The 14529-nt window shown below is 42.4% G+C and overlaps 1 protein-coding gene across 1 annotated transcript in view; it reads right to left on the bottom strand.

Moving 5' to 3' along the window:
* trmt2b (tRNA methyltransferase 2 homolog B) overlaps window positions 1-14329 on the bottom strand; it is a 41729-nt gene extending 27400 nt beyond the window's left edge. The window contains exons 1-2 of the mRNA XM_043704320.1: window positions 14284-14329; window positions 2867-3062 (exon numbers count right to left, since the gene is read on the bottom strand). Of these exons, the coding sequence (XP_043560255.1) occupies window positions 2867-3038 (172 nt within the window). The 5' untranslated portion in view covers window positions 3039-3062; window positions 14284-14329. The remainder of the gene's footprint in view (window positions 1-2866; window positions 3063-14283) is intronic.
* Window positions 14330-14529: the final 200 nt, after the last annotated feature.

Here is a 14529-nt window from a genome sequence, read left to right as displayed (position 1 = left end):
CAAAAGACGATATGAAGGACAAGGTTTTACACAGCGAGTGATCGGGGTCTGTAACTACCACCTGTGGGGTGGTGGTGGAGGTAGATACAATAGGAGCATTTAGGGGACTTTTAGATAAACACATGAATATACAAGGAATGGAGGTTTATGGACTAAGGACAGGCAGAAGGGATTAGTTTAATTTGGTGCCACGTTTGGCACAACATAATACTGTACACACAGGTCTACAATGTTCTGTCTAACTATGAAGGTTAAAAGTGGCAGCAGTTTGTTTACCTATGATCAATACACTTCCTAAACATAAGGTCGATGCCATCTAATTGTTATTTTCTTAATTATCTTATTCGCTCTCCTTTAGTTTCGTGCGATGATATACCCTGTACTCTGGGTTGACATGACCACTTTCTTCATAGCTGAGCAAAAGGATTCAAATGCTTTTCTTTCTCTAAACTCAACAGATAGTCCAATAAAACCAAGAATTGCAGATGATGAGATCAGAAATAAAAACAGAAACTGCTGGTTATGTTCAGGTAGCATCTGTGGGGAGAAAGCAGAGTTAATGTTTCAAGTCATGACTCTTCATCAGAAACACACTCCTGGAACTGCCTTTTCTAATTATAGCCGCCACAGTTCTGATGAAGACTCATTGGATTCGAAACATTAACACAACTTCCTCCCCATAAATGCTTCCAGACCTGCTAAATCTGCCAGTCATTTGTTTTTGTTCCAATACATAATTTGATGACTGTCTAGGTGCAAGGTGCATTTCTCTCAAACAATTTTCTTGAGGTCTGCAGATATTTCAAAATGGCACAGTGCTGCTCAGGGTAGTCTTATGCAAATTCATTTGAATGTGCTTGCAAGTCCTGAAACTGCCTTTTCTAGCCATTTTTCAAACGTTAAAGTGTAAAATACGAGAGGCTAACTTGAGCATTCCACGTATGTGTGGAAGAGATCGGCCTTCCTTCATTTAACACCAATTTACTTTTTGGGGACTTCGTATAGAGTCATAGTCATAGAGTTGTACAGCACGGAAACAGACTCTCTGGTTCAACTCGTCCATTCTGACCAGATATCCCAAATTAATCTAGTCCTGTTTGTCAGCATTCGGCCCATTACCCTCTAAACCATTCCTACTCATATACCCATCTAGATGCCTTTTAAGATGTTAAAATTTTACCAGTCTTCACTACTTCAGCTGGCAGCTCATTTCATATACACCCCACCCTCTCCGTGAAAATGTTGCCCCTAGGCCACTTTTAAATCTTTCCCTTTAAACCTATGCCCTCTAGTTTTGGGCTGCCCACCCCAGGGAAAAGACCTTGGCAATTCACCCTATTTACACCCCCATGATTTAATAAACTTCTATGAAGCCCATAAGGTGTAGCTCATACATGGGGTGTGGGCATCACTGGCTGTGCCAGTATTTATTGTCTTTCTCTAGTTTCCCTTGGGAAGATGGCGGTGAGTTGCCTTCTTGAACCACTGTAGTTATTGGTTGGAGGGATACTCATGGCTCTATTAGCAGGAGATCACCAGGATTTTACCCATTAACAGTGAAGTATCAGTGATTATAATTGATGCTCAAATCAACTGATATGCCCAAAATTGTAAACTAAGGTGTCAATATACAAGGATTAAGCTATACTAGAAATCACCAAACAATTTATTTTATATTCGTCTGATAATAATGTATAATTTAATGGCACACTACGTGGTGTGATGCCTGCAACCAATAGCTTCTATTAACACAACTGATCATCCTAACTATTTCTATTGATGTGGTATATTTACCAATACCCCAAGATGTTTCACAAAAAAAGATAAAAACTGAAACTGAGGCAATGAAGAAAACATTAAAATCTAAGAGAGTAAATACTTGGACAAAGTGCAAGATGTTGAAAATAGGAAGGTGTGGTGTAAAATTCCAAGCAGTGGAATGTGGTGAAACGGTTAAAAATTATGTCCCAATACATGTGTGAATCATAATGTAACACATGTATTGGACAAAGTGCAAGATGTTGAAAATAGGAAGGGATGGAAGAGTTTCAAAAGGGAATTCCCAAGTTTGATACAGTTTGTTATTGAATGAACTTGGAGGTACTCAGTAAGATGCTCATTGCTAGTTTTGGAAGGACAAAAACCATATTAGGTGAATGGGCCTGAACAGCCAAATGCACACCTGCAACTTATCAACTGATGGAAATGGTGGGGGGGGGTGCTCAAAAGACCAGAAATACAACAGAGCAGATATCTTGGAGGCTGCAGGAGGTGACAGAGATAGGGAGGCATCTGTGAATGAGATTTGGCTAGCACTTTGAAACCAAGATAGAAGATTAACAATAAATGTGTAGAATAGACAGCCTGCAAGTTAAAAAGAAAGACATTAGAGACCAGCAACCTTAAATATTCACAACTTCCTACCTGGCCCCAAGTTCAAACTACCATCTAAGGACAAGCTAGAAGATATGTGGGAAAACCATCATCTGTTAAGTTCCCCTCCAAGCCACTCACTATCTTGATTTGGAAATACATGATTGTTTCTTCATCAAAATCCTGTAATTATCTCCTTATTGGCATTGTGGGTCTACCTACAGCACAGGGACTGCAGCGGTTCAAGAAGGCAGCTCACCAGCACCACCACCACCACCACCACCATCACCATCACCATCACCACCTTCTCAAGGGCAGCTGGAGATGGGCATTAGTTGCTGGCCCAGTCAGCAGTGCCCCACACCCCATGAGTGAATAAAAAGTCACAACACCTTCCTAATGGGTCTGGATGTCTCTGACAGGGTGAGGAAGAAATACAAGACAAGACAGAGGAATCCCTCCCCCTCATTTACTCATTATTCATTTATCTCACCTCCACCTCCACGGCCCACAATCTGCTGAGGGTAGCGAACCAGCTGCGCATGCACGCCCCGCCGCCTTCTGGGATTGCTTCGCCCGCTCGGTTCATAGGGGACTGTCTCACGCGCACGGCCTTCTGGGTAAAGTCCCCTCCATCTACACCGACGTTGAGCACGCTCTTTCATCCAGGAAGGAACTCCTCGATGTTTCTGAAGGAAAATAAAACTACGACTGCGTTTAAAATGTCGAACTACATCTAAAATACGTTGCATTTTCGTTAAGAATATTGTGATAGGAACTCGGTGTTCCGACCACCAAACCACATCCCAAAGTCGCCGGAAATTCATCAACATGCTCCCTCCCCCAACTATAAATCAAAGCGCAATTCCATTAAAAATCAGAGAACCCGCTTTCATTATTTATTTATCTTCATAGAACCGAATTCTGTTCACTTTTCCATTCTTCTAGGTTGAATTTAACAATTACCATAATATCTTCTCCTTTAATAAATTCGTTGGCAAATTTTGCTAACTTCTAGTATGTTTCAGTAAAATAATAATCAGATGTTACCAAATGATCATTAAAAAAAAGGAATAATGTGCGAGTGAAAGAGAGAAAAAAGAACGAAAGAAAAAAGTCAAAGAAACAAAAACGAACACATCGGCCTTCTTCAGGACAGCCTAAAACACCTTAAAGCTGATGATGTACTTTCAGTGTTGATAATTAGCCTGTTAAGTCTGGCATCTCCATAGCAGATGGTAAGAGTGGGAAATGTCCTGATGAAGATATGCTTGATGCAACACACAACTCACCACATTCAAGGGCTTGAGTAGAGATAAGCCAAGCTGCACTACCTTAACTATACATGATGTAGAAATAGGAGAAGCCCCTCCCATAAGGCAACATTCCTATCGGCTAGGCCCAGAAAAGCTAGCCCCTGTTCAGGAGGCAATTAACTATATGCTGGAATACAAATTAATACAACGAAACAGTAGGAACATATTTCCCCACTTGAGCTTGTGCACATGTTGGAAAGTTCTATAGCGTTTGTAGGTTTATTGTTTAATATATTTGTTCTGGTTCCACTCTTTGTAAAAAAATGGCAATGAATCCTGTTTCATTCATCATGTGGGGTAAATGTCATGACCATGGATGAGAACCCTGAAGTTTTGGGAAAAAAACTTACAATTCCAAAATGTGATTTTTAAAAAAATACTGTATACATAAAGAGGTTTGATACAGTCAACAAAAGTTAATAGCCATACACAGAGAGAGAGAGAGAGAGAGACCAAAAGTCTCACACCTAAAGCTATGAAAGTCACTTTAAACAACAATAATTCAGAGGGAGAAGTACCAAGTCAAAACAGATTTTGTGACTTAAAGATAATAGGGGATGGAGTGGGGGAGATAGGGTGGGAAGCAGCTGAAAACCTCCTACTGAATAGCAAAAGCTACAGATTATGTCCCTAGCTGCAGGCATATTTAGTGTCTTCCCCTTTGAAGAATATACATGGGCAAAGTTAAAAAGCCAGTTCAAGTTCTACATTTCTAAATTCATTCACAAAATGTGGGCATCAATGGCTAGGCCACATTTATTGTCCGTTCCTCATTGTCCAGATGGCAGTGAGCAGTCAACCACATATACATGTTAACAGAGTTCCATGTAGACTAGATTAGGTAAGGATGTCAGATTTCCTTCCCTAAAAGGATAATAGTGAATCAAATAGTTTTTATGACAATCAACAGTGTTTACATGGTTACCATTAGTCTTTTTCCTTCAAGATTTTTATTGAATTCAGATCTTGCAACCTATTGTGAAATTCAAACTCATATCCCATATTAACCCAGGGTTCTAGATTACTAATCCAGTGACAATCCCACTAAGGCATTACCTTGTTTCTGCTCAAGCATGTTAGTGAGACTGAACAATTTATGTAGTGGCAGATTGTGGTACCCTTATATGGCAATTTGGGTTTAAGCATTAGCATGATGCAAAGGCTAAATTAAAAAAAAAACTATCCCCTAGTCACCACTGTATTTCAGGTAAAGAGACTCTGTAACTCAGTGTTAGATATTAGCTATCTAGCAAGTCAGACAAATGAAAGAGGATAACAAAAGGACTCCCTCCAATACTGAATGCTGAAATTCATTCATGATGAAGAGGAATTAGAAAATCGGAATCTCAACCAACCTGCATCCCTACCCAGAACCTCTGCTGCAATGTTCAACTATTTGCACTTTATGAACAATTCCAATCCATAAATGTGTGGTTTAAAGTAGTTAAAAATCACAAAACACCAGGTTTATTTGGAAGCACTAGCTTTCAGAGTGCCACTCTTCCATCAGGTAGTTAGATTAGATTAGATTACTTACAGTGTGGAAACAGGCCCTTCGGCCCAACAAGTCCACACAGACCCACAACCCACCCATTACCCTACATTTACCTAACACTATGGGCAATTTAGCATAGCCAATTCACCTGACCTGCACATTTTTGGACTGTGGGAGGAAACCGGAGCACCCGGAGGAAACCCATGCAGACATGGGGAGAACGTGCAAACGCCACACATTCCGTCGCCTGAGTCGGGAATTGAACCCGGGTCTCTGGCGCTGTGAAACAGCAGTACTAACCACTGTGCCACCGTGCCGCCCACAAAGTTGTGGAGGTTAAAATCATGCTCACAGAATTTATAGCCAAAGGAGTCCAGTGTCATGGAGGTATGATACAGTAAACAATCTTAGATTAAAACTTTCATCTTTTCTAATGGGATGTGCTGGTTTCTGTTCTTTGATATATAAATCACAGAACTTCTTTTAAACTACATTCTCAAGCGAGTTCAGGTTTTTAAACAATAGGTGCAAATTCTGTCTGTGTCCCAATGCTCTGTCAGACTGAGAAACCCTCTGTATAGTTTTACAGAGTTTTACATGGATTAATGCAGTTTTTGAGCAAAACAAAACATAATTCTGCAAAAATCCATAAACTTATATGTATGCACATGTAGGAGTGACAGATTGAGTGTGCACATGAGTGTGTGTGTGGGTGTGAATGCACATGATAGAGTGTGTGGGTATACAGTATGTGTGTGCACGCGTAAGCTTGGTGAAGTGTGTGTCTGAGTGTGATGGGGTGTGTGTGAGAGGGTGCGTGTGTCGGTGAGTGCGAGGAGTGTGTGTGTGCATATGAGAGAGAGCTTGTCTGTGAGGGAGAGTCTGCATGGGTGTGTGATTATGTAGGAGAGTGTGTGTTTATCTGTGTGTGAGAGAGCGAGAGAGTGGGTGTGTTGGTGACAGTGTCTGCATGGGTGTGCGAGTATATAGGTGAGCGCGCATGTGTGTGTCATGCACCTCCAAGTCATTTTTAAACATACCTTTTTGGACTTACCTCTTATTTCTAACCTGTATGTGTGTGCTGTGCTACTACTTATTATTGCACTTAGTAACTAATGAACTCACACTTTGTTAACTCAAGATCTGGTTAAATTGTCTCCTTTTAAAAGATAATTTCATTTGTGTCTGGGAGAGAGGTATCCACAGGGATGGTATAGGTTTTTTAAATTAACCTTATTGCAACAATCAAGGGATGCATTTATATTAATAAAGAAGGGGAGTCAGTTCATTGTTCCCCACCCAAAACAATGAGCATGTCTTGAATTGTAACAATTTAGGAAACCTCAAGAGGTCTGAGCATAACAGAACATTAGAAACATGGATATCCCATTTAATCCCTCAACCCGACATCTTGAATGGCTTAGCTATACCTAAACTCCATTTACTCACTCTAACATCATATTCTCCAACAAACTATGCTAATCAGAGTGAAGAATTGGTTAACAGACAGAAAGCAAAGAGCAGAAATAAATGGATTATTTTCAGGATGGCAGCCTGTTACTAGCAGAGTGTCGCAGTGATCAACATTAGGCCCACAGCTCTTCACAATCTGTATAAATGATTTGGATATGGGGACCGATTATAATGTTGCCAATTTGCTGATGACAGCAAACCAAATTGAGAGGAGCACACAAAGAATTCAAAAGAATTGGACAGGCCAAGTGAATAACCTAGAACAGAGCAGTTGGAACATAAAGTGTGAAGTTATTCACTTTTTGTACAAAGAACAGAGATCTAAATGTTTTTCTTGAAAGATGAGAAATTGGGAAGTGAAAAGTATCCAAAAGGGCTGCATGTCTTTGTTTATGAGCACCAAAATCATAATGCAAGTGTACAAATGAAGTCAGAAGGCAAACAATATGTTGACCTCCATTGACAGAGAATGAGAGTGCAGTATGAGAGTAAGATGAGTTGCTGCAGATGTAGATAGCTTTAGTGAGACTCAAACTGGAGTGTTGTATACTCTAGTGATCCCCTTATCCAATGATAGACAAACTTGCCAGAGAAGGAATGCAGCATAAGATTAATCCTTGGGATGTTGGAAATCCTTTCAAGGAGACTGGATCAGTATTGCATTGAATCTTGAAGAATCAAGTGTATCTCATTGAAATTTACAACATTCTTACAGAGAATGACAGGTGGATGTCAATATTTCCCCTGGGTGGTGAATCTAAAACCAGTGAATCCAATCTCAGGATAATGGGAAGATCATTTAAGACTGAGCTGAGGAGAAAGTTCTTTATTCAGAAGGTCTGAACCTTTGGAATTCTCTACCCTAGAGTGGAGGCTCAGTCAGTGAACATTAATTGAATTTGTGGAAACTAATGATATCAATAGATATGGAGAATATGGGAACGTGGCATTGATGTGGTTGATCATCTACAATTTAATTGAATGGTGGAGCTGGCTTGACAAGTTATGAGTGACCTATGTTCCTTATGGCTTCTTTTTCCTTAAGGATCCATCCATGTCCATTTCTACATATAGGCTGCTCCTCAACAAAATCAACCAAAAACCTATCAGGCTCCATACGATAACAACTAGCTCCACCTCTCCACAGACCATTTGTCTCACATTGTATTGACATCCAGTTCAGAAGGAGCAAGTTTTATCTAAATATTGATAAGGCTGATTATTTTCTCAGTCCCTGCCACAAACTTAATTATCTAATCAAATGCAGCCCCCTCACCATCATAGTTTGAAATTGACTGCTCAGAATTCTACATTCTTCCTTCATTATAAAAGTTTTCAATTATAATTCATCACCACCAAGACTGACTACATCTCCTTCTGTAAAATTTGCATTCTTAAAATGTTTCTAAAATTTTTATTCTTATATTTCGATCCCTACTTCATCTCATCTGCTGAAACCCTTGCCCATGTTAGCTCTAGTTTTGACCATTCCACTGCTCTCCTGGGTAAACACACCACACCCCCACTCCCACCCCGCAGCTTAAATTCTGTAAACCCATAACTCAGCTAAAATATTGCTCATTTCCAAATTGACAACTCCCGTTGCTCATCAACTAGGCTCACTGGCCAACACTGGATTCTGGACTAGCAATACTTTTGATGTTGCAAATTGTCAGAGTTTTCAAATTTATGTTTTGTCTCATTTCGGCTTGTCTTGAATCTCCTCCAGCTCCAGAACTCATTGGAGATCTCAACACTCAAAATCTGGTCTCCTTGATAACTCCAAATTTTATTATTCTAATATTGGCAGCCTGTCTGAGTCAAAAGCTGTGGAATTGCCTCCCTAAAGTTTTTCCTCATTTCTTCTTACAAGATGTTGCTTCAAATCCCACCTCTTTGTCCATGCTTTTGGTTCTCTGTCCCAATATCTCATAAGACTCAGTGTTAAATGTTATTTGATAATGGTCCTGTAAAACAGCTTTGCATATATTAATACACTCAAGACACTGCTAACACTCAAGCTGTTGTTGAGAGGATGCTGGCTTCAGCAGTTCTAGCTGTAGAATTCGAATTCCTAGTTAACTCAAACAATCCCTTAGTCTATGTTTATTTTACAGAGAATGAGAGTCAAAGGGCATGGAAGAGTGTACAAGGAAGGGAAAAGAGGGTTCAGTAGGAAGCCCTAGGCAGTGTGTGTATGAGAGCGTAGAGATAGGGCGGGCATAGAGCAGCTTTCATACTGCTATGGTCAAGCAGACAATTCACATCACTTACAATATGGATAAATAGCAACCATCTGGATAAAGCAGAAGGACTTACAACATCTTACAACAGCATGAAACAAACATGTCCAGAAAAAGAAACTGAACAAACACTGTTTTGGCAGATATCTCTGTAATGATGCTGGATTTCTGTTTGCTCGAGAGCAGCTCCACCTTACTGTGTCTGGGACTAGAGTCTTTGTGAATCATATAACTAGGAGTGTGGATGGGCTTTAAACTAAGTAGTGGGGTGGGGTGTGGCTGGATTTATTTGGATGGAAAATTATGGAAAGAGATAAAAGGGATGTAGGTGAGGCATGGCCTCTGCAAATGTTAAAATTTCCAGAACAAGTACTAGGAGTCAGGTAGATGGGTTACCTCTAGGAAAGATAGGTGTGGTGGGCAGCAAGTGCAGGAATCTCTGATTGCTATCCCTATCTCAAACAAGTTTGCAGTTTTGGGAAATGTAGAGGGTGGTGGACTCTCAGGGGAACGTAAGCACTGGCAGCCAGGTTTCTGGTACTGAGACTGGCTCTACTATAACGAGGGGTACATTAGGTTCCAAGTGATCGATTGTGATAGGGAACTCTCTAGTTAGAGGCACAGACAAATGTTTCTGTGATCGGCAGCGAGACATCAGAATGGTGTGTTGCCTCCCTGGTGCCAGGATCAAGAATATCTTGGAGATAGTGCAGAATGTTCTCAAAGGGGAGGGGGACCAGCAGCAGGTCATTGTACACATTGGTACCAAAACATAAGAAGGCAAAGGGACGAGGTTTTGAAAAGGCAATATAGGAAATTAGGCAGGAAGTTAAAAAAAGGTCCTTGAGGGTAGTAATATCTGGATTATTCCAGGTGCTACATGCTGGTGAGGGTAGGAATAGGAGGATAGGGCAGATGAGTGCATGGCTGAGGAGCTGGTGCAGAGGACAGGAATTCATATTTTTGGATCATTGGAATCTCTTCTGAGGTAGAAGTGACCTGTATAAGAAGGAGGAGTTGCACCTGAATTGGAAGGGGACCAATCTCCTTGCAAGGAGATTTGCTAGTGATGCTCAGAAGGCATTAAAGTATTAGGGGTGGGGGATACGCAAAGAGATAATGAGAAAAGAGATAAGTCTGAGACTGGTACAATTGAGTCATAGAATCCCTACAGTATGGAAACAGGCCTTTCAGCCCAGCAAGTCCACACCGGCCCTCCGAAGAGTAACTCACTCAGATCCATTCCCCTATCCTATATTTACCCCTGACTAATGCACCTAACCTACACATCCATGAACACTACGGGCAATTTAGCATGGCCAATTCACCCTAACCAGCACACGTTTGGATTGTGGGAGGAAACCAAAGCACCCGGAGGAAACCCACGCAGACATGGGGAGAACGTGCAAATTCCATACAGACAGTCGCCCAATGCTGGAATCGAACCTGTTTCCCTGGCGCTGAGGATTAAGTCAAGATAGACAAGATCAAAGCAGAAAATGAGGTAAGACCAATAACTTAAACTGCATTTATTTCAATGTAAGAGGCCTGACAGGTCTGGCAGATAAATTTATGGTATAGTTGGGAACATGGGACTGGGATATCATAGCAATTACAGAAATGTGGCTCTGAGAAGAGCAGGACTGGCAGCTTAAAGTTCCAAAATATAGATTCTATAGGAAGGAGAGAAGGGGGGGAGTGGGGGGTGAGGGCAAGAATGGGGGGGTGAGGGCAAGAAAGGTGGGTAAGTGGCGTTTTTGATAAGGGATATCATTATGGCTGTATGTAGGGAGGATATTCCTAGGATTATGTCCAGCAAAGTTATTTCATGGAACTGAGAAATAAGAAAGCGATGATCTCCTTTTTGGGACTCTACTATAAGCTCTATGCCACTCTCTCCCCACCCCCACCCTCCTCTAGCTTATCTCTCCATGCTTCAGGCTCTCTGCCTTTATTCCTGATGAAGGGCTTTTGCCCGAAACGTCGATTTTGCCTGTCCTCGGATGCTGCCTGAATTGCTGTGCTCTTCCAGCACCACTGATCCAGAATCTGGTTTCCAGCATCTGCAGTCATTGTTTTTACCTATAAGCTCTCAATAGTCAATGGGAAATGGAGAAGCAAATTTGTAAGGAGGTGTCAGTTATCTGTAAGAATGATAGGGTTGCAGTGGTAGGGGATGTTAACTTTCCAAACATAGACTGGGACTGTCAGAGTGTTAAGGATTTGTATCAAGTGGAATTTGTTATGTGCGTACAAGAAAGATTCTCTTTACAGCCTGTGGATGTACCTTCTTCTGAGAAATAAGGCAAGGCAAGTGACTGAGGTGTTAGTGGGGGAGCACTTTGAGGCCCGTGACTAGAATTCAAGTTTTAAAATAGTTATGGAAAAGAATAGATCTGATCTAAAAGTTAAAGTTCTAAATTGGAGTAAGGCCAAGTTTTACATTATTAAGCAAACACTTTCAAAAGGTGATTGGGAGAGGCTATTTGTCGGTAAAGGGATGGTTGGAAAATGGGAGACCTTCAAAATTGGGATAATGGGAGTACAGAGGCAACGTGTTCCTGTTCGCGTGAAGGTTAGAGCTGGTAGATGTAGGCAATGCTTGATGATTAGAGAAATTGAGGTTTTGGTCAAGAAAAAGGAGGTTAATGGCAGGTGTAGTCAGCTGGGATTGAGTGAATCTGTCGACAGTATGAGTATAGTCAAGAGGGCAATCAGGAGGCCAAAAAGGGGACATAAGATAACTTTGGCAAATAGAGTTAAGGAAAATTCTAAGAGATTCAATAGATGTGGTAAGAGCAAAAGAGTTGCTAGGGTGAGAATAGGTCCCCTTAAAGGTTAGCAAGGCCATCTATCTGTGGAACCACAGGAGGTGGATGAGATACTAAACGAGTATATCACATCAGTATTTACTGTGGAGAAAAACATGGAAACCAGAGAATTTAAAGAATAGTGATAGCTTGAACAGGTCCATGTTTCAGAGGTCGCAGCACTGGACGACTTAAAATGTATCAAGATGGATTAATCTCCAGGACCTGATCAGATTTTTCCTAGAAATTTGTGGGAAGCTAGGAAAGTGATTGTTGGGACACTTGCTGAGATAATTGTATCAGTGATAGCCATGGGTGAGGTGCCGGAAAGCTGGAGGATGGCTAATATACTACCATTGTTTAAGAAAGGTGGTGAGGAAAAACTTGTGTCTAGGAGGAGGCTGGATGACTTCTTCAAGTGGGGGATTCAGGCCTGGATGCTAATTGCTTGGGGCCTAAGCATGTGTAGTGAATGACTGTGTATTCTGGAGTCTGCAGCCTGGAACTGATCAGAACCTGGGCCGTTTCCTCCTTACTACTTTGAGACTGTGGCCTATTTGCTGCTCGTGACTATTGCCTCTGAGCATTGGGGAACTATTGTTTTTATCCTGTGGGCAGAGTGGCAGATCAGGACATGGCTGTCTGAGTTGGCCTGACCGGCAGGCAAGGCCAAACGGGACTCCCTCAGTTTCTTTTATGTACTATTTGTGTGAAGGGAGGTGTTGTTCCTGGTTTGGGGGGGTGGAGTGGGTGGTGATAGCGACTGTGAGGTCCTCTAAAACAACATCCGGGGTGGGGCCCAGTCATTCCTACACGGGGGTGGTTGCATCCTCTGTGTCCCTCCACTGCTGGGTCCTTTTTGCCCTATACTTATTTAAGAAAACAGCTTGAGGTGAAATGCTACATACACCCTCACATGACCATTGAGGGATGTGCAGCTGCCTTGGCAGGGGTAGTTGGCACTCCACTAGTTGTGGGTAAACTGCAGATGTACTGTAAGGTGGAACTAGAGTCAGAGTCATTGAATCCCACAGCACCGAGACAGGCCCTTTGCCACAAAATGGTCCATGCCAACCAAAATGTCCACCCACACTAACCCCATTTCCCTGCACTTGGCCCAAATAACCTTTTAATCCTTTCCTATCCATGTATTTGTCCAAATGTCCTTTAAATGTTGTTAATCTACCTGCCTTAATCAATTCCATTGGCAGCTCATCCCATATGCGTATCACCCTCTGTGTAAAAGAAAGTTGCCCCTTAGATTCCCTTTTATTCTTCCCCTCTTAACCTTAAACTGATGCCCTTTAGTCCTCGATTCCACAACCCTGGGAAAAAGACTGAGTGCATTCACCCTCTCCATGCCTCTCATGATGTTATATACTTCTCTAAAACTCCCCCCATAGAAGCTGCCTCAGACAGCTTTATGCTGACCTGGCCCCCCCACATGCCGGAAGTCCTGTACATGCACCCATCCAGAAGGCCTTTAAATGCTACAATTGTACCAGCCTCCACCACTTCCTCTGGTAGCTCATTCCATGCATACACCACCCTCTGTGTGAAAACGTTGTCTCTTAGGTCCCTTTCTGAAGACTGAGCAGGTGGTGTACTACCCCCTGGAGAAAGGGCTTACTATCGGTGGGACGTTCTCGTCTGTCAGCCCTGTGGAGGTAGTTGCTGAGATGGCCTTTCGTTCCATCAGACCTCCTTCTTCACCACATTCGCCAGCTCGGGGTGGGGAGGGGGAGGGGAGGTTTGGTGTGGTGCCATTACCGGTCAGCCTGAAGGAGGCCTGTCTGAGACACGTTTACTCCTTCCTGTGACAGGTTTTCATCTGCCTGGCCTGGGAGGTGGTCACCGCTGAGCACGAGGCTGATGCTTCCTGGCTGTTCTGGTTGGTGGAGGGTGTGCGGTGTCATGCCTGCAAGGAGGTGGGTCACCTCCGGAGAAACTGCCCTGCCTTAAAGGTTGGCACCCATTGTCCTCTACCCTTGCAGCTTCCCCTCAGCCACCGCAGGAATTTTGGACACATAGTTATTACCTCAGTTAGGGACACCAGTAGGGTGGGAGAAGAGCAAACTTATCCCCTGTGTATTCTTCTAAAGGGAAAGCCCGGAGGAAGACGAAACCTGTGGGGACAGCCTTCCAGGAGGATTCCCAGGATGACTCTGCTACCATTGGTTCCCAACTATTAGAGAGAAAAATAATTAAAACTAGTAAATTTCCAATCCAGCTCACAGAACTCTTTTTTTTGGTTAGAGGAGGAGGATGAGTGGGTGACACTATCTAAGTCATGTTTCTGGTAAAGCAACCACCCAAATATATTACCTTACTTGCCCAGCCATCCGGCATCTGCTCCTGCTCAGCATGCGCTCTGCCTATTCACCAGGTAAGTTTTTAAATGCTAGATTTACCTTCCCAGCAGCCCTCTGGTCCTCACTCCTGCTGTAAAAATGGAGGCCCCTGATGCTCAAGATAAGTTCTAAATGTACTTAAGCTTTTAACTTGTACCCTTCTAATCTTTTCTTCTCCATATATTTGTCCAAATGTCCTTTAAATGTTGTTAATGGACCCACCTCAATCACTTCTGAACAGTTCCAGCATCCAGATTCCAAAATACAGTCATTCACTGCAAGTGATCAGGCCCCAAGCAATTAATGTCCAGGCCTAAATCCCCCGATGGTAGTATTAGTCCATACTCCAGAAACAAGCCTCCTTGGCATGAGCTGATCAGAAATACAAGTCATCACGCTTCTCAGGGCAGCAGCAGCAGCAAGTCCCAAGTTTGAGTCCTTCTAGACAGGCAGGCCAGCTTCAGCACC

Source organism: Chiloscyllium plagiosum, chromosome 15 (genome assembly GCF_004010195.1).
Source record: "Chiloscyllium plagiosum isolate BGI_BamShark_2017 chromosome 15, ASM401019v2, whole genome shotgun sequence".
Taxonomy (NCBI): Eukaryota; Metazoa; Chordata; class Chondrichthyes; order Orectolobiformes; family Hemiscylliidae; genus Chiloscyllium; species Chiloscyllium plagiosum.
The sequence above is the reverse complement of the archived record's forward strand: the minus strand, read 5'-3'. Positions and strand labels throughout refer to the sequence as shown.